The sequence below is a fragment of the Catharus ustulatus genome, chromosome 7, assembly GCF_009819885.2.
Source record: "Catharus ustulatus isolate bCatUst1 chromosome 7, bCatUst1.pri.v2, whole genome shotgun sequence".
NCBI classification, from domain to species: domain Eukaryota; kingdom Metazoa; phylum Chordata; class Aves; order Passeriformes; family Turdidae; genus Catharus; species Catharus ustulatus.
The window spans coordinates 32723344-32744516 of record NC_046227.1 but is presented as its reverse complement, the minus strand read 5'-3'; the positions used below and the strand labels follow the sequence as shown (position 1 = coordinate 32744516).

Here is a 21173-nt window from a genome sequence, read left to right as displayed (position 1 = left end):
GTCCCTTATAAAGTGTCCTTGCCCATGGCAATGGGGTGGAACTAGATGATCTTTAAGGTCCCTTTCAGCCCAAACCATTCTGTGAGTCTCTACAATTAATGTTCCTTGGTTAGGGAGTCAGTATTTTTGTCTGGCATAAAGAACAAAATAGAAATATCCTACATGCCTCAATAAAGTCACATTCATTATGATTAAAAGAGCAAGTATTAGAGAACACAGGCCTTTTCTGTAACTCACAATGCTCTCATTTGCTAATCCTTTGAATTACATGCAGCTTGTTATTTCCAGAAAGGCTAAAACAATCTGTCAAGGTACTTCCTAAGAATATGCAGCAAATACTGCAAGTCACTAACTGAAAAAGAACTGAAAAAAAAGAAAAAAGAAAAAATAACAGCCAACCATTTTCAGGTACCAGTGAAGCAAACATCCTCCCTCAATACAGATGAGGCTGTGGGGAAGACAAGGCTCTGTCCCACAGAGTGAAGATTTAGACCAGATTGTGCTTCCCCTAATCTGTGATGTAGCTGTACACTGCTGCCTCCAGCACTGGAGGTGCTGACAGTGGCTCTTAAGGCAATTTCTCATCAGATGTAGGTCTGGTAACCCAGTTCATCATGGGAATCCTAGGGCTGAAGATCCATATTGCAAAACTGCAAATATGACTGTGTTGGTAACACCACACATGGCAAAAAAAATATTAGTCCTGATCTCACTCTGTTAGCTGCAGCAGAACTGCTATGCAGAAGAGAATTGCTTTATGCTTTACTGGTTGATTAGTGCTTGGAAAAAAATTCATATTCTGTTTGTGAGTGTTTTTCTCACCTTTCCAATGTTTCTGAAAGCAAAAGCCATTATTTTTCCTAGAGAGCTTTAAGTGGGCACATGGCACAGCTGGTTCTGCACACTGACACCCCACGGAACGTGGTGACTGCCAGGAGGAAGTTACACTGTAAAAGTCTTTCTAAAAGAGATAATTGCCAACAAATACAGAAGTACAATGATCATGGAAACAGCAGTGAGGTGTTGGGTTTTTATAAGCAATTCCTTTGCAGCAAGATCTGCTGCCCCAGTGTGTCTGTGCCTGTAGGTCTGCACAGACCAGAAAAGGGGATTTGTGTCCATCTTGAGTAAAGCTGAAATCCTTAATAGTTTGGTTTTCATAACAAAGGCTCCTCAGGAACCTTTTCCACCTTTTTAATGAACTGAACATCTGGTTTGGAATGTCAGACTTCTGAGTTGGCCCCCCAGCATCACACCAGCCAAGACACCACTCTTCTTGCTGTAATGGAAATGGTCCTCTCACAATGCAGTAGCTGAGTGGAGACATCTCTGACACAAAAAGTGATTCACAAGCCCTTGTGAAAAGCAGTCTGGGTTGGTTTGTTTGTTTTTGGTGGAATTTACAGCCACATCAGACTACTATTAAAATGAGTATTTAAACAGTCTTCCTAAATTATAGCCAAAAGTATAAAGTAAGGAGTGAATACTTTACTGCACTGACTGTAATTATGACTAGCTGAATAGTTAAGAAAAAATTTCATATTCCAGAGACTAAATGCTATAGTTCCATGCACAGGAGTGTTTATCTTCTTCTCTCCCCTTTCTAACATTACTGCACTTTATTTAATTTATTCTGTCAGGTTGCTAGGTTTATCACCACTTTAATATGCCTCTTTATTGAACTTATATATTCTCTTCTGAACTCCAGAGAGAGGAATATAGCAAAGGTTAACTATCTTGCTATATACATCTCATCAGTAAAAAATACTTCCTACAAAAGTCAATCCTTTTGTGATTCAAATAACTTGAGAATAAAGTCACTGGTAAATACCTTTTCATCTGATTTTATGAAGTGTGTGGAAGTAAATATACATTCCTTCATAAAAAGCAATATGAAAGCAAAGTTTGTTTGCATGTGTCTGTCTAAGCAGGGTGTTGCTCCTACTTTCACTAATCCCCATAGAGAAATTGCAAAACCCACTTAGTAAAAGGATTTGAACTCTCAAAAATTCACAGTGACTTGAAGGAAAAAGTTGCATCTGAAACTTTTTTGAAAGGAGAAGTATTTCTCAAGAATTCAACACTGGTTCCTCCAAGAGAGCCTGGTCCAAGTGCTCCAGCTGCCCACTTGGCAAGGAGCCCTGTGAGTTGGCAGGCAGGCTGCCAGCTCGCCTACCCCATTCTCCCCCGACGTGATGAATGGCTTCACATCTTCTCATTAGGAGCTGGAGACATGGCTCGTTTTTGTCATGCTCTACACAGCTGAACCAGCCATGATGAATCTCAAACAGCCCCTCCTGCCTGCAGAACTCACTCCCTCTGAAATGTGCTGCTTTACAGCACACACACAGAACGAAATGGCAGCTGCACACTGCCCAGAATAACTGTGTCCTACCAGCTACTGCAGGGACCAAAGACATTTTGGGAATGCAAAGCTCTGATTAAGAATCACAGGACTGAGCCTGTCACCTACTGGTATTTTGCTGTCTAAGGACAAAGTGAAGCAGTGCAGCATAAGCTGACACTTCTGGCTAGGCTGAACCATGTGATTTGTTAAATTATTATTTAGCTCTCCCCAAACCAGAACGTTTGTCAGCTAACCTAACAAAAACCTGCTAACACAGTGTTGAAATCACAACCAATGACAGACAGCTCTTGCCCATGGTCTCAACACATGTGAAGGTTTCTGGAAGTTTAAGGACAAGGGTTGCTGTCTCCCCATGAGGCTTCAGATGAGCATTGTACCCACAGATGTTCCCAGCCTGGAGTTATGGCCCTGATTATTCACACACTGACAGCACATGGATAGTTTGGTGACAAAACCCCATAACTGAATTCATTAGGGGACTCTGGCCATGTTGCCTAGTGAATAAAGTGATTATGATTAAAAAGTGTCCTTGAACATCACTGCATGCATGTGCACACACACGGGTTTCCTCTGGGCACAAAGCTCCTATTCAAGTCAGCTTGGTTTGTGTGAGAGACTTGCACTTTAGCAATTCAATACATGATCCATCTGACCTGAACACAACTCACCCTCACAGGCAGCAGATGGCCACTGGTGACAGGTAAGCAGTGTTTTATACTAAGCTGTGTTCAAGTATTTCCTCTTAAAAAGTATCAAAATCTGGAACTGTGAATTTACAGGCAGCCAGAAGATTTGGAGTGTGTTGGTCAACAGGTAACCAACCATATGCTGAGGCAGAACAGCCAGAGTAACTATGAGATGCTAAGCATCACCCAGCCAAAAAAACAAAACCCCACCCAGCCCCAATCCCCCTCCAACTGGAATGTCCAAACAAATTAGATGGGAGACCTCAGTTTCCACCTTCAATCCCAGGATGATGCTGTTTTACTTTTTCTGTTCAATTGGAACTGTATTAGACAGGAATAATAAGGAAAATGCATGATGCAATAATCCATATTTAATTTCATTTTGTTGCAAAATCAGAAATACACTGCACTCTCACTTCCCTGACAATACTTATGTATTAGGAGAAGCAGATGCACTATTAACAACTTGTCATCAGGGCAGAGTTTTGTTAGCCTGGCTGCATCCTAAATAAATAATTTCCTTAAATGGAAAACAGCTTTTGTCATTTGCAAATCTGCTAAAAAAAGTCCAGAAAAGTCATATAAAAATACTGCTTGCAGACATAATTTTCAAAACCCTGATTTCCTGACACAGGATTCTGAAACACACCAATGATTTTCTCAGTGCCATCGACTAAGAAATGTGGCAAATTCTGAAAAGGATTTTTTCCCAATGTGAAGAAGGAAAAAACCAACCATAACTAATGCACAACAACAGAATAAAAATCATTAGAGTCTAAAATGCTCTAGGACTCTGACAACAGTACTGCACAGATCCATGCTTTTCACCAAATACTTTTTGTGAAAAATAAGCAATTTTCTATCTCAGGAGTACTTCACAATCCCAACACAGTCTCTTCTCTCTGATGCTGCAATTACTGCTCAAACTCTGAGTGGAAGTAGTCTGCTACCTCCTGTGTCACAAAATCCATACAACTAAATTGCATAACATGTAGGTATCAACTTGAATTTGTCCTAAATTGAATGTGTCTTTACATTGCATCTTAGAGCCCAGCAAATATAACCAATAAACTAGATGAGCTAAAACAAGCTTCTTAATGTGATACATGCAAGATGGAGGATAAAAAATTAGAGAAAGGCTCAGTTAAACATAACTATTATTATGAACTGACATTTGCATAGGGACTTCAGTAATTCTACAGGAAGTCCATTTGCTTTTTTTACTATTTCAGTGAATAGAACACATGTTTTTCTAGGAGGTAGTCACTGCTCATGGCTGGGGTTATTACAAGGTCAATATTCTTCCCACATTATTATTAACACAGGGATTTCATACTCCACACAGGCAAAAGCTGTGTAATCTCAGATTATCTATGACGAAAGCAAATGTTGACTTTTTAATATACAACATTATGTGTATCTGCATGCATCAAGCACACACACAGTGGTTGCCTTTAAAAACTCATAATTTACCAACAGCTGTCACACAGAGATGTCAAATTACCATCATTTTCCCAAGTACTTTAAAAAGGAGATCTCTGCAGTTGTGTGGGAAGCCTAAGAGGTGTTTGCTTTTTTCTTTTCTTTTTTTTTGTTTTAAAGAGATTTTTCTGTGGAAGTGCACAGCAAGAAACTATCAACAGTGGTGCACTTCCACAGATTTTGCTAATTTTAAACACATAACCCCTTTCTTTCACCAACTTGAAGTCAAACATCCTATTTAAATGCAATCTACTGAAGTGTTTTATTGCTGCAAAGTGCCACAAAGATTATGGGAAGGGCAGAGAATTCTGACAAAACTGTGGGGACAAAAGTTTATTTCAATTCATATCCTATCCCTTATCTCGAGTTCCCTTGACTGTGGAGCCACAGGCAAAGCACATCACAAAAAGCCACGCTGCTGTGCTCAGTCTGTGCCCAGCTGAAGCAGAGGAAGGACATGAATGGCAAATGAAGTGCAGCTTTGCTTTTGTCCCTGAGAGAGCAGGGTCGCTCTGGGTTAAAGTCACCGCGAGGGCAGAGCCAGCACGCGGCTCTGCAGCTTTTGGATGTTACCTAACTTTGACCTCAGGGATGGAAAACAGAGCACATTCTCAGCTGATAATCTCCTTGAGCTGAGTATCACATTCAAGAAAATGAAAAATGCCTTTATCCCTGTTTCTCAAGCTGGTAGTTAAATGGGACTGTAGGTTGTCATCCCAATTTTCTAATACAAGCTGTCAATCCACCAAACACAGACATTATGGAAAATATATTCTTGGCACACAGAACACAACTTAAGCTCCTTTACACATGATAATTTTTTTCCAGTGCTTTTAAATTTGGAGCTTATTCACAGGAGGTGAAATGCATGCACTTCAGACACCCTCTATTTGGAGATATTTTTTGCCACCACTCCTGCTTGACAAACTTACTTTGGTTTCTCTCAGTAGAAACTGCAAATCCCTCCCACTGAGTATTCCATGGTTCTTGACATAGCCAGGAATGTACATGGTGCTTGTCCCATGAACAGTCCCATGGACCTCCATATAGGTGTGGATGACATCCAGATAAGCCTTCTTATCCTGGAATGACAAGGAAAAAATATTTGCAGTCATTATGCATTTGAAGCAGCAATATTTAATGAGAGCTGTTTTTTATCTCCTGTACCACAAAAACCAGGGAAAGAAGAAGCTCGCTCATTCCTATTTGATTTCTATAATGTTTGATGTTTCATTACACTATTAGTTTGGTTTTCTACTAAACTGGAAGAAAACTGTAGCTTTTTTCACTCATAGTTGAGGCATAAAGAAATCAATATAAAGGCCCTCTTAATTTCTAATTGGACAAAAACCAGAATGCCATCAGACAGCTGTAATCTCAGCATGCTGAAACAATACTTGGCCTAAAAATATTGAAAACTCTTTTTGAAATATCAAATTTTCACTGTCTTGGTCAAAGATGCAAAATAATTATCTTCTTTGTGAAGAAAAGGGTGAATGTCACCTTAGTAAGATGCAGTCTTGGCAACTGAATAACTGAACTGAGGTCCAGGAGAGACCTACAAATGTTCCACCTACCTGAAGCTTTAAAGGCATTTTGGAAAAGAACCAGAGAATTAATGCTGCATTTTTTAAAAATTAAGAAAAAATAGTAAACCATCCTGGTTTGCACACAAGAATTACTTTAATTTTCAGCGCCATATGTTTTTTTTGAGTTTTAAAGACTACTGGCATTCTAAGGCAATTAGCTGAAGAGTGTATTTACATGCAGGCTGCAACACAGATCAGAAGACTTTCCCTCAATATTTGCACAAAATCTTAGTAATAGCTCTAAAATCAGGCAACAAGTTGCTATACTTCTTGGCAGCAAGCAAGTTTTTACAAATTCTACTTTCACTCACTATTTTTGTCATGCAAATTCTGTGCACTGTTCCTCCACAGCCCTGTGTGAAAGCTGGTCAACAATTTTATTGAAGTTCATTCAAAGCACAAGCAGACTGGTGAAAATTCTGTCTTTTCCAACCCTGGAGGAGCAGGTGTCAGGCCTAGGTGGATGAGTGCTATTTTTTATGAATTAATTGTTGCAGAGGGTGTTTAATGTCCATAACAATGGCTTGTCCCTTCAGCCTGCTCTGCTGGTGACCTCCTTGTGCTGGCCCATCCCTGAATGCCCCTTCTGGCAGCTCTGCCAAGGCTGCACCAGCCAGACACTGGCCTGGGCTAAGCATTACATAAAACAGCCAACAGATAAAGACAAAGATGCTTTCTAATTATTAATTAACACAAATTATTCAAAAAACTAAAAGCTTGCTCCATTTTTTACTCCAAATTTGAATTATTCTGTAAGAGATGTTTCTCACATAGTTGCTAAAATACTGTAATTAGAAATTGTGAGAAACTCTCATATTTTGTCAAGTGAAAATCCATTTAGAACTTTTTCTTTGGAAACAAGCAGGAGAAATATAAAAGGAGTGGTCTGGTCTTGTTTCTACAGGATACCTTAATCCTGCCTGCCTGGCCTTTAATACATCCAGAATTTTGGAGTGTTCAGGGTTCTGAATGGAAAAGGAGGGAAGAAGCAGCAGGTACTACTGACATGATCCACCTGTAGCAACACCATCAAGGCACTTGCCTCAGATTTTACTGGCTCATGACACAAACCCTGGTGACACAAATGCACTCTAACTCAAGAAAAATCTGAGCAAGCAGCCAGAAAGAATGAGACCAAGATTACCTAAAATTGCACTTCTTTTCAAGATTGCAATGACAGTTTTACAAACCTTTTACAGAAATATAAAATGACATTACCCATGCACAGCCTCAACTGAGAATATTATTAGGCATATGTCTGGCTTCTTTCCCAACTCAGAGTCTAAAACCACAGATAAAACATTTATTAACCACATAAATGGATAATTTACCCAACCAAAATCTCACTCCTTTATTTCCTTATTTACTTTGAGTCAAAACCAACTGCTTTCATAATCATCTCTAAAGAACCATAAAGGTACTAACAGCACCTTATACTTTACCTAAAGCTCACTAACATTTGTCTCCTTTTGCAATTAAGTAATCCTGAATTTCCACATTCCTTGCAGACACATGTTATTTTGGATCATAAAAATATATATTCTAGGAAGCCATCTCAGAAAAATAATCAGGACACATAATCAAATTCTGTATATGAAAGAGAGTGAGTTAGAAAATGAAAGAGTGCAGAAATGGCATTTATAAATAGAAAGGCTACATGTAAATAAAGCAAGAAATGTGACCTACAAACAAAATACTAACATTCCTTCAACTATTTATCTACTTCCTGAGTTGCTCACTTGGGAGCAGATATAATTATTCTTTTATCTTAAGCCACTTGAACTTTCCTTTCTCCAAGATGGATTCAAAGAGACAAGCTGATGAGCTGCTGGGCAGTAACGCAAAGCTGACAATCTCTGCAGTTTGTGTCAGACTGCACTGCTCACCCTGCTGCCCATACTGCAAACCTAGACTTAGTGGATGGAAGATAAGCACATGTAAAAAACCAGCAAATTATTTCTCCTCAGAACCGAAAAGGAAATGTAACAGTGAGTAACAGCTACAAAAACCTTTTCTGAAACAATTTTTCAGCAGCTAAAATAAACATGCCATTCAGAAAAGTACTTTTTGTTGATCACTGTCTGCAGAACTGTTATTACTGTTCATCAATCATTTCCACCTACTTTTTAAACCATCATGATAAGATCTTTCTCATCAAAGAAATCAAGTGACAACTGTTTGATAAGTTTTTCCCTAGGACAATGTTGACAAGAAGACAGCACGAAGAGGTGAAATTTTAAGTTTGGTGGGTGAAAAATTTAAATATAAAAGCTACAAAAATATGTGGTGGAAACACAGTTCATCCAGAACTAAACTCTGCTTTTAGTTTTCTCAGTGTATTGGCTGGTGGTAATTAGCAACTCTGCTCTACCAACAGTTTGCCAGTCCAAGGTAGTGACAGTACTTTGAAATTTTGGACCATTCAGGTGCCCTCACAGAACACCAAAAATTCAGCATTGAATGAAATGAAGCACCTCAACAGGCCAACTGCATTACAGAAGAACTTGATTCAGAGTCTTCATGTGCTTTATGGCTTGAAAGTTCAGACTGCAAAACATTTGTAAAACAGCCCATATATCCAGCCTTGCTTCCTTGCATTGAAAAATTTAGAAGGCAATGGTTTATAAAGCTTGACAAATATAATTCAGAAAAGCAAGTACTGGGATACATCTTTGTGTATATCCTAAATGCATACTGTAAAGTTAAGAAGTCCTATCATCTCAGTGCTTATCTGTAGCAGTGTCAAGTCAAAAATAAGCCAAAATGCAGTGTACATGCAATGTTTGACAATTGAGATTGTGACACAAACATAATCTCTGCTTGAGAACTGTCACCCTCTCAAAGACTTTTCAAGTCATGCCTGAATAATGAAAATCCTGTCTACCAGGGAGCTAGAAGAGTGCACAAAGGCTGGGGAATATTGAGTCAAGTACACACAGTGTTTTACAGGAGTATATCACTAAGAGTAGATTAAGTCTCCTCAAAGTCAAATATGAAACTTTTGCCCTGAATTCATAAATGGATGTGGAGAAGATACAGTGATTCAAGACTAGTAAGTATGAATTCTACACTGAAAAAGTAATCTGAAATTTAAATAAAGAGTCACCTATGTAACTACATAAATCCATCAAAATGACAATGACAATTCTTCCTGTCCAAGGAAATCCCCTCTCACCAAACTGCTAGAGTTTTCTAAAGAAGCAAATCAGCTTGTAGGAATTCTTTGAAGTTCTTAAAGGAATTAAATCCCATGGGGAGAGATTGGGAATCACTCTTGTGACTGAACAGCCATCATGTGAAGGAGAACAGAGAAGTGACAAAAGTATGCTCTCATTATTCACAGTAACAAAACTCAAACTAATCTCAAAATGTTGCATAAGAACATTGTAATATTGAACACCTGGGGTTTCACAGCTTTTGAAAAAGCCCCCTCAGTAATCTAAGGGACAGAGAGACTAGAAAAGAGACCATCTGATAAATTCAACTAGCACTAAAACCCAGGAAATAAACTTTCCAACCAATTAGGTTAAAAGCTGGTATTACTTTATTAGCAGCACTGGATGCATGGGGAGTTCTCCCAAAGCATGCATGCTCAATAACTTAAGAGACCAGGTTATATCCCTGAAAGTAATGCATATTCATCATGTCTTCTGAATTCATGCACATGTGCTAATTATTGGACTTGTTTGCATTGGGCTCTGGTTCTTTTGATAAATTTTTCTCCTTGAGAGTATCTCAAATATGTCATCAAGTCATAATGTACTTCTCTTATCCTTCTTTCCTCTAACACACAATCCTTGTTCTCAAAACTAAGATATCAGCCAGTACATATTAATCACTAATACAAGTGAACAAGGAGGCATTAGCTGGCACAAGACTTGTCTCAGACACAGGGAGTTAACACAAGGCCACACTGATCTCTGGCATTTGTACTAAGCACTGGATGGTACAAAACTAAGTGTTAACCATGAATATGGGGATCATACACTTTGTGCTAAAGCTAAAAGAATTTTCCAACATCTCCCCCACTGCTGCATAGACTTCTCATAGAAATAAAGCATGTTTGGTAACTTAACTAAAGTGACAGAAATATTAAAAAACAGTCCCCACTTCAAGTGTGGAATGAAACCCTGAGCTAACCAGTGTCACTCAAGAATGAAGACTTTACATTATAATAACACATGATCATGGACAATGAAAAAAATCAGTCCATTGTTCAGTAGCACTCACCAGCCAAGTAAATGATAGCAATTATTTTGGAAAGAAATTCAGCAATAAAGAGAATATTTAACTAATACCTAGTTAAATAACTATTCTGTAAAAACCATTCTTTCCATCCTCACACACCACTGCACTTCTGGTCCATTTTCCCAAAAAGAAGCTGAAAACATTGGACAGTGTTCTGAGAGGGGTAAGAAGGATCCAAGATACAGGACAGTTTTCACTGTTACATACAGAAATCTGCAAGAAATTCTTTAACAATTCTTCAGTTTGAAAAACACAACTTGTCAGAATACAAGGGAGGTTTGCAAACCCATAGCTGGCATAAAGAACGTGGATAGTGATTGACTATTCCAAATGTCCTATACAAAGAAATCCAAACAAAGTTCATATGGGGCAGATTTAGAAAAATGCCCAAGTTGACAATTTCTCCTGCAACAAGTCACAGATTGGAGGGACTCCATGACAGAAAAAGCTGCAGAAGCAAAAAAAAACTTTGCATAGGCTCATGATTAAACATACACTTTGAAATCAGCTCTTACTGAGATCTCAAAAATGTGTGAACAGAACAGTTTATCAACAGAGAAACAGATTCAGGAAATACACGGGATTAGACAAGCTGGAAAGAGAGAATTTGCAAAGGAAGTATTATGTAACTCTGCCATGCTCTTGCTCTTCCTGAATGTCCATTTACGGCTTCCTTTTCAGGCACCATGTATCTCTGAATAACACACATTGGCACATACATAAATCTTGACAAGAATGAATAAAACAGGATTTCTGGCAGAGCTTGAAGAACCTTATCCAGTTCCCCATCCTCATATTTTCCATCCATAAGGGTTTGGGTTTTTTAAACACTGAGTTTTTCCCAAGCTTTGACAATTTCATGTTCATGCAATGCACATCAACACCTAAGCAGCAATTTCCTGTTCTTTGAAAGGAAATTTCCAGAACCAACAATGAGCCATCCTTGTGCACTGTAAGTGCTGAAGGACAGAAGTGAAGGGGTACAGATGAAAAGAGCAAGTGGAACCACAGGAAGAAAAGGTTGTGTTGGTTTTGTGCTAACTAAGTAATAATAGATGATTATTTTAATCAGTACTGTAAAACCTCACTAATTCATTTTTCAGCTGAAGAGTTCTGCAATGTGAGATCATTGGTAGGTAAATATCAAGTACAAAAACCAACCAGAAGGAAGGGACTTTCCTCCTGCTTTGTGCAAGAGGGCATATTCTGGGGAAATTCCATTTCATTACACGTTCCCTGAAGCTATTAGTGTGAACAGCCTTGGTGATGTGCTTTCCCAAGCTAAAGGTAACCATTTCCAAATGCAGCTCTTCAAAAGTTGCAGTATACATTTAAGGAGAATGCCCAGCTTTTAAAGCAAGTTTTTAGTAAGAAACTCACACATTATTTTGCCTCTAAATATGTAAATACTTTCCAACAGACTATAATAAAATACTAAAGCAGTGATCATATACTTATATTATGCATTAATGCCTATTTTCTCATACAAGTAACCTTCTGACTTCCCTCTCAGCAACTCAAAAAAAAAAAAAAAAAGAAGAAGAAATAGCAAGTACTGCAAAATGAATCTCTACTCTTTTTTTTTCTAGGATTAAGGGTCAAATTAGTGGAAGAGTGTAACAGTAAGTTGCAGGAAGAACAAAGAAAAGACTTAGAAGCAGGAGCTAAGGTAACATGAAAGGCTTCAAACATTCTCTTTTAATTGAAATGTTCTGTAATTAAAGCAAATTTTGATAACAGAGAGCATTATGGGTTTCACACATATTTTATTAATTCTATTTTCCCCCTACTTTGGCATAGATAAGACTCTCTTTACTCCAGACAAAACCCCAAACCTTTAATCCCAACAAACACTCTTCCAAAAACTTAGCAAATGTTGCCCTTCATAGTTTACTGCTAAAGATTACCTTTAGAAATGTGGCAAAATTCTTTAGAGCCTCCTATTTGTAATCCTCAACCCACCTAGGACTGATTTAGTTATTGGAGGGAGATAAAGCAGATTTGTCTCACCCTCTGCATCACAGATCCTTGCTGACCTCAAGAGGTGTACCCAGACTTGGCCACTGTGACATGGGAGCTCAGGCACAGAGAAGAACCCATATTTATGGCTGCATAAAGCCATGGTGGTTTATACAGCCCCAGGGAGAAGAGGTCCTGTGCACACTTCAGTTCCACTTCAGCATGCTTGGTTTAAATTAAACAATTGATTTGTCACTGCTATTCCCCAAAAGCAGCAAAGTCTGGGGACAGGAATGCTCTCCCCTCCCCAGTGTGCTCCTCTAATGACTGATCAGCCCCAGCAGTGACACATGTTCTCTGTGCAGATTACACTTCTCATTAATTGGCCATGTTCAGTAGGAAGAACAGGAGTAGGATAAATAGATTAGCCTGGTTCCATACAAGCCAGGGTGACAGATGAAAAGAGCCCTGAACAGGGAAAATGAAAGAAACGTGAAAATAGCAAATTATAGAGACACAAGATTAGTTCAGGCTTTCTGTTGATCACAAGAATTGGATTTTATCACTCCAGATAAGAAATCCCACACTGTAACTGATTCAAAGCCTATCTGCAGTGATTTGCACTTTATATATGAGTGCATATGGGCATGACTGCAGTTACAATCTGCAAGTTACAGTTTTAATCTGCTCGATGTTACAAGCACACAGTGCACATTTAATATGGCTAGATATCAAATCAAACATCTTGGAAAAAACAAGATAGGCAATACTGATAAAATACAGCAGTGACTTGAAAAGCAGCACTTTAAAAAAGGATACAAAGGTCTTGGCTGAGATTTCCTAATGGTGGAAAGGGGACCTGTCTAAAAATGAGAGAGTATTTGCTTTTGGATTTGATGCTGGTATGGCCCACGTGCTCTTTGCAAACATTCACATTTCAAGAGGAATGTGAATAATCTTGAGAAGGTTCAGACAAAACAGACATGTGAAAACTCTTGAGGATTAGAAAGCACAAAGATCTCAGGGGTTCAACACACACAGACTTTTCAGGAGATGACTACAGGCACCTTAGACCTCAACATTTAAATTCCTACAGGGCAACAGAACAAAAACATCAGCAGGCCAGTCGAGAAAGTTTATAACTGCTACTAAGACTGGAAATCTGTACTAGAAATAATGCAAAGTCTTAAGGGAGAAGGCAATTATTGGAGGACTTCACCAGAGGAAACAGTGGGCTTTTCCACTGTGTGCTATTTAAAAATCAAGACTGGATGTTCTTAAACAAAAAGCCATGTTTTGTGTCTTAATCAGTCCATGAATATCCTGAGTGTCATCCAGAATCTGAGACTAATCACAAATCTCCCCTCTGGGTATATAAAATATCCATACATATTTCTGAATCCATACAGACTGAATAAACTGAGAAAGATATATATGTCAGTGAAAAACACCCTGTTGACAAAGGAGCTGTCTTGTTACTTAAATCCAACTAGCATTCAACATGTCCTTCTGCTGATGTGCACTGCAAATCAGGTCAGGAAATTTAGATTATTGTTGCATGCTGCTGTTCTTGAGAGACTGATAATGAGATCAGTCACCAGTAAAAGTACAAGTAGAGTCACAAGTAAAAGTACAAAAGCATAAGCTTGAAAAAACTTGAAGAAAGGATTCTGACTCTGCTTCAGAACTCTGCAGACAAGAAAGACTGCACAGAGGGACACACAAAGTCCTTCTACACCATGAGCCAAGCAGAATATATAAATACTTCACGTATTTACTACGTATTTTTCTCAGCACAGTAGCCAGGAAGCAGCCAGCTCTACCTGTTCTGCCACCACTGCAAACATTCTACTGTTTCTATCAAATTTTAGTTTTGTTTTGTCTCACAGATGGACCACTTACCTGTAGCTATCATCTTTAGAGAATTTATTCTGTATAATCTTAATTGTCAGAATGAATGTTGCTTCTGTGGTTTGACAAACTGAGCAAGACCAATATCCTCATGCCAATAAAGAGAAGAGGAATGGCAGTGTGAGATCCAAGAGGTCTTGCACTGTTACATTCTGTGGCCCTATGTATGGCACTGAAAAATCTCTTTTTCAGTTGACAAGAGGCTTAAAAATAAGGAATTTTTTAGGCAGGAGGGAAGGTACATGGAGGATATGGGCATGCAGAGTATTTGGGCACACAGAGCTGGAGGTAACTTGGAAGAAATCCAGTTACTAGGAAGTAATCTCTTTGAAAACTGCATGAGACACATTCCCAGGTGTGTCAGCCTGGAAGAAGGAGCCACAGAAAAGGACAGTGGGTGAAAAAAAAAAAAAAAGGAACACTGTGACTTAATAACACCATATACTTCAATTTAGTGAAAATAAGACCAAATCTTGGTGGTGTTATTCTGCTGCTCTCATCTGCAGATGAGAGAAAATACAATAATGGCAATATTAAAGAAATAAAACTCTGATATTATTACAGGGAGAGAAAATGAGACTGCACACTTTTAGAGCCTTTAGTGAAACAGAATTTCCATCTCAAAATGCAGCACATTTTTTGTTTTAGACATAAGAACAGAAGTAATTGAAAGACAGGTTTGCTTATGATTGATGAAAGTTCACACCTTAAATTTTCCACTATGTTTACCAGCCTTCTGCATTTTCTAAAATTATTGTGACATTAAGACTATATTTTTTTATTCTATCAGAAAGGTGTACAGAAATAGCAAAGGATCTACATTAATTTAGACAGAAGCTTCTTTAACAAAAAGACTTACAAATGTTCAATTTAATTATTCAAATATGTTTGTTTCCAGAAGAAGAACTTAATGGGTTTAGACAGATGGAACACTTTCAAATTTCAAATTGTGCTTTATTATATCAACCAACATAAATTTGCTCAAGCATATGAGTATAAAAAACTCACCTTCCAGAAATTATCTACTTTGCCATAAACAAGAGATTGATTCTGCCTTTTGATGTCATTAATGTGTTTAATGTCACTGGAATTCAGATGCTGCTCTACCACAAATCCAAGGAAGCTGTTATCTGGAGTGTGAGCTGTAAGAAACAGAGCACATTCAGCACCTTTGAAAATATTGGTTTATGTTACATTAGAGTGAATGTTGGCAGAAAAGAAGCTATAAGGAATATATTATGCAACTGATCACCTCCTTCTTATTAGTACTGAGAGATACATTTCCTTGCTTTATTATCCAAAATAGTTTTTACTAATTTTAAGTCCTGCTCCATATGCTTACAGGAGTAAGCAGCTATTTTCTGTCTTGTTTCTGATAATAAAAACTCTGCAGCTGGACTGAGTCCATTGGTAATGATCTTTTTTGTCTATGTGCTAAGCTTTGTTTTGTTATTAGAGATAAAAGAAACAGAAGAAATCCAGCTTGACAAATCTCAAAGATGCAATACCAACAGTTTGAACACTCCCTGGATTTATGCATGTTAATAAAGTTGAATGTTGCTCAGTGGCATAAATAAATTTTAGCAAATTTCTTGGGTTCACCCCCTATACTGGAATTACCAACACCAACCATCCAGCTCACTGTATCATGCACCCATGCCAAATACTGGCCTACCAAGTCACACTATTAAAATCAGAAAACAAATTGCATTGCCTAATTCACCCAGACATAGTGATCATAAAATATTTAAAGGTGGCAAGTGAAGCTGGCAAAACTTTTCAATCCAATCCAGGCAAAAAAGCGTGTGCAAAGGATACAGAATTTACTCATAGTTTTTAATATTATTTTTATCCCTGTTGGTCTTTTTTCCAGCAGTGACATCCAGCACTGCTGGTCACTGTTATCCCCCCTATAAAGACACAGATATTTAGGCTCATTAAAAGTAAGGTTTTGTTTTGGATTGATTTTTTTGGAGGCTGGGTGTTCAATTCCAGTGATGCACTCCAATACTCAACGCTTCAGGTAAAAATCCATCCCTACTATATAAAAACTACTCCAACACATGGGGATTTTTGCCTCTAAAACGTGCCACAGTTTCACAAGTGCACATAGAAAAAGGTTATATGAAACAGCAGGATCTCCTCCCCAGGCCTCCTGTTAAATTCTGGCACACAAGCTGACAGTTAATCACATTTAGAAAAGCTTAAGACCACAAAACAAAAGAAAAAGCCCCTAAATCCAAAGACAACACCCCAGGCATTTCTGATACGTGCAATGCTAAACCTCCAACAGAGTTATTAAAAAAAAAAAATTCTATTGCAATTATGAAGTTTTGCATTTTTGTTCCTGAAAATAAGCCAAATGGGTAATGCAGGAGAACACAGAAACCATACACGTCCCTCTGCCATTACATTTAGTCTTTCAAATGACAATTACTCTTTTTCACAAAAAAAGCCTCAGCAACAGCCAGGCACCCACTTAGACCCAAGGACTTTTTAGAATTTTACGTAGCAAACAGCACATTTCAAATATGTCTGAAAAGGGGCATTTTTCCATCCTTTCATATTTTTGGATGAGAGACTGCATTCAAAGGAGAGTCAAGGCAGTACACACTCAAAAGAAAAATAAACCTTTGTTAAAGTTAGCACTTAGAACTGGTGGAATTCAGTGTCTCAAATATCATGGACAGGAAGCAGCACTCAGATGGATTTTTAAGCAAGACCACGCACTTTTAGAAGTACCAGTGCTGTTATTTTGTATGAAGGTATTTGAATTAAAAACATGGAAAACATAAAAAGGGGGAAAAGCTCTCACACTTCTGGAAAACTCAGAGAACAGTCAAGCACTTGGTAATATGCCACAGGTTTGAACACGGCTTGCTTCTTGCTCAGGATAATTTTCTGCCCTTATAATCAGAGCTCTCAAAACATAATAGAGTCTGGGGATCTTGGGAAGCTGTCCAGGGTTCCAATCTGCCATAAAATCTTTACTGGTGCATAATATGCACTTTTAATCACAACCCTATAAAGATGGTGCTATCTCTGCAGCAGAGAACAAAACAAGAAATATCAACTTTAAATATCACAAACACATTGACTCTTCCACAGCACTGGAATCACTCATGCTTCAGAACTAGTTTGCCTGCAATCTATTTACCACTTTTCCTGCAGAGGAAGACCTGCAGTAATTTCCAGCAGTAAAAATTGGAAATGGTCATTTATTAAAATTCCAATACAGCCATACTCCTTGGAAAATTCATTATGAAGCAATTTTCTTTGCACAAGACACTGTACCAGTGGCAGTCTGTACTGCCACAACAGAAATCTCTAGAGAGAAGATTTACTTTCTTCTGCATTTCATGGAGTGGGACTGAGCAGCGCACACACACAGCACACAGCTGTACCACCAGTGCTCATCCAGCTGTGTTCATTGAGTGCATCATCCCCCGTGGTGCTATCTTGAACAGGACCTCACATCTGAATTTCCCAACAGCTGGACAACTTAAACAAAGCACAATTGAGTCCCTTTTCCATTTAGGACATAAACCAATTAATATTAGCAAATGTGGATACAGAACAAGCTCTGCTTACTAATATCCAGACACAAACTCTGCAAACACTTCCAAGTCACATTTCAGCACCACATGTTTTGTTACTTGCTTCCCAACAACTGTGAATGCAGCCTTTTATCTCTTGAACAACCTTCACTTATATTTCTCTGGAAAAAACTTGCACAGCAAATGTTGACAGACAAAATATGCCTCTTTCAAGAATTTTACAGGGCAACTGAAATCAAAAGCGTGTCAGCCCGACAGCAGCACGTATAATTCTGCTGTGAAAAGCAGGAAAGTTTGAAAGATTGCTGATGAAAGCTGATGAGAGAGAACAGGTCTAAATGTCAGACAGGAAACAGCATCAAATTCTGGAGGTGTGCTGGTCACCATGAAATGTTTCCTTACAGATCTGGGCTGAGCAGTTCTGCACACAGCAGAAGGAACTGCCCTGAGCCTCCCTTGCCCTGCAGCAGTGACCTTTCAGAGATAACACGCTTCAATTACTGCTACAACAGGCAAGAGACAGATCCCTTTATTCTGGAACCTACTGCCAAAGACTAGGTATAGACCAGGTCACACAAATCATTTAATCTGACCCAATTTATAGAGAATTTATACCTTTTTTGTGTCTGTTCTGTTTCTTTTTTAGGTTTGGCTGGGGTCTCTTAAAAAGATATTTATTGATGCTTGAAAGATCTACAGCAGTGCTGAAATCTACTACTTATTTTACAACAGCTTTGTACACTGCTGGCAAATAAATGTTAGTCAATTCTCCTGAGGATAAATACTCACAAAATGAAAACAAGTTAGGTAAAAATTTTTATAAACCCATAAAAAAAGTAGAGACAAAAAATTTTTGCTGAGTGGTCTTTTTTTTCCTTCTGAACACAAAAACAGTGAAGGGAAGTTGCTGCTGAGCTGTTGAGGAACAAAAGCAAATACAACACTACAGCTAACATTGTTCTAAACTTTAGCTCAACATAATGAAATGCAGTTTATAAAAATGTAACCTAGCAAGTTCCTAGGTCTATTGCTTCATAGTAATATTAGAGAAAGCAAAAGTAACAAAACTCCCTGATACTTGAAGGAAAAGCCAAGCACCACTTTCCACAGGTACCCAACATAAAGCTCCCTACCACTCTTTATATTAGCTCAATATTTTTATTTTCTCACTGTTGGAAGCTCAACAGAGTTTTTGCACAATCTACAGACACATTCTTCTCATTCTGTAGTTCCATTTTTTTTTAAACTGTGAATTGGTCTTTCATAATGAAAAAAACCTTCTCAATGACAGCATTCCTTTTAAAAGCTCTAAATTATTTACAAGCACAGAGGTACTTACGGAACATTGTATAAAACTGCTGTGGATTGAGGTTCCACTTTCCCCAAGGTGTCTTGTGGCCTTTAGACTGGGCATAATGGGCATGGTTAAACTCTGGCTCAGTCCCAAAGGAATCCAAAACTCTTAGCATACACCTAAAAGAGAAAAACAAATTTACTGTTGGTACAGCTACATATGTATTTATAAGAATGTGTGTACATATACATACCTATGATAATTTAAATGTGTTTTGTCTTTGCAGCTGTGGAGGACAGATAAACTGAAGATACCTCTAAATTTCAAACATTTCTGTTCATACTACATTCACAAAGATGTTATGAAGAGCAAATTCAAGGATATATCAGATATGCAAATAACAACCCTGGAGCTTATTTTGTCCTTACAGAAACAAGTTATGCTTTAAAATCCAAATAGAACTCATGGGAATGCCACAGTGGTCACCTGCATAGGGCAGGGTTCTGGAGTAGAATTTAGGCAGAAGAAGAGAGGATTTTCCATTGTTTTCTTAAAGTTCTCAACCACTACCAGAAACCAAATGCAGCAGCCAGGTACCATATGCCAAGAAGATCAGAGCAGAAAAGGACATTGTCTTTAGACAATTGCATTTGGTCTCCAGGTTCTGACTTTAGACCTACTGGAAAAGCACTGAAGATGGTTTAATCTTGCAGCCAGCTCATTCATTGGTTTATGAAACAGTCTGTCACAGACTTTTAAAGAAACAATATAAAAGCCAATTACCTGCATGGACCAGCACACAACAGAGAGAAATTCTGGCATTGGATTACAAAGGGCCTGGGATGACAGAACCATGCTCACCCTTTATTTAAAATCCTATTAATTTCTTCAAAGAGAAAGGGTCCATAGTGCATAACAGGCAGAAAAGGTGTCAGTATGAAGACAGTACATGTTATAGGATAGAGGTTCTAGAAGTTATGTTTCCAAAGTAACCTGCCAAATCTTTGATAAGACTTGAACATTTGGACCACCAACTCTGAAGTGCATTACAGGACTCCAGAGCTGCTGACTCTGCCACTCTTCAGCCCTCTACAAACAAAATTGCAGCAAACACCCACACAGCAATTAAACATCATGTGCAATTGTATTACAAACACATGAACTCTTCTCACTGCACATGTGCTAAGGAAGGGACACAACCTCATGGGTGGCAGAGAAGGGAGGTAGCTGCAAAAGTTACTGTTAAAAATGGCTATTTTTCACAGTTTTCAACATTTCCCATGCTCCAAGTCCATATGTACATTCTGTTCAGTAAAAAACCTGATTCTGTTTTTTAAATGTGAAAGAATTTAGCCTTCATAAGGTGAAAGAACTTCTCTCCAACCACTTGTCAGCTTTAAAAAGAAAAGATTTTAGTCCCCCAAATAAATTTACATGTTATTTATATGTTGCTCCTTTCTCTAAAGCATTCAATAATTTGGGATTAGAAAAAAAACCAAAAGAGCAACTTTTAAACTCTTCTTGAATGCTACCTTTGTATCTCAAATACAAATTGAGCAAAATTATGTGTTTTTTTAAACCTTCACAGAGATATTTCAAACAAAAAGAAAGTCAAAATATACAACACATTATGATTCACCAAACAACAAAGCTGACAGATCAGTTTCTGTGCAGTGTTTTATGTCAACTGTTCTCAATGAAAATATTTTACAACAGTGGCAATTATCTCTGCATCACACAAAATACTCCAGCAGGACCAAAACAAGTTCTGCACTGATGAATCATTCAGTAATAAAAGCCCTCTTACTTCTTGGCAGGTCTTAAAACAAAATTCCTCACAAACATACAGCTTTTGGCCAGGTTCTTGAGTACAGGAGAATGAAAAATAGGAGAATGCTACAGAAAAACTGCAACATTACTGGAGTTTGTCAAGAGATCTATGTAAGGAGTCCTACACTGCTTTGTTGCCTCTTTTTTTCCTGTATTCAGAGATAAGAGAAGTAGCACCAATGGCTCACAGGGATATGAGGAACCATGTCCAATACACACAGGGTCTTTGAATCAGGACAGACAATGTGA

The 21173-nt window shown here is 38.1% G+C and overlaps 1 protein-coding gene across 1 annotated transcript in view; it reads right to left on the bottom strand.

Annotated features, from left to right (window-relative positions):
- MGAT5 (alpha-1,6-mannosylglycoprotein 6-beta-N-acetylglucosaminyltransferase) overlaps nucleotides 1-21173 on the bottom strand; it is a 114298-nt gene that overhangs the window by 16652 nt on the left and 76473 nt on the right. The window contains exons 10-12 of the mRNA XM_033065089.1: nucleotides 19140-19273; nucleotides 15252-15385; nucleotides 5469-5618 (exon numbers count right to left, since the gene is read on the bottom strand). Coding sequence (XP_032920980.1) covers nucleotides 5469-5618; nucleotides 15252-15385; nucleotides 19140-19273 — 418 coding nt within the window. The remainder of the gene's footprint in view (nucleotides 1-5468; nucleotides 5619-15251; nucleotides 15386-19139; nucleotides 19274-21173) is intronic.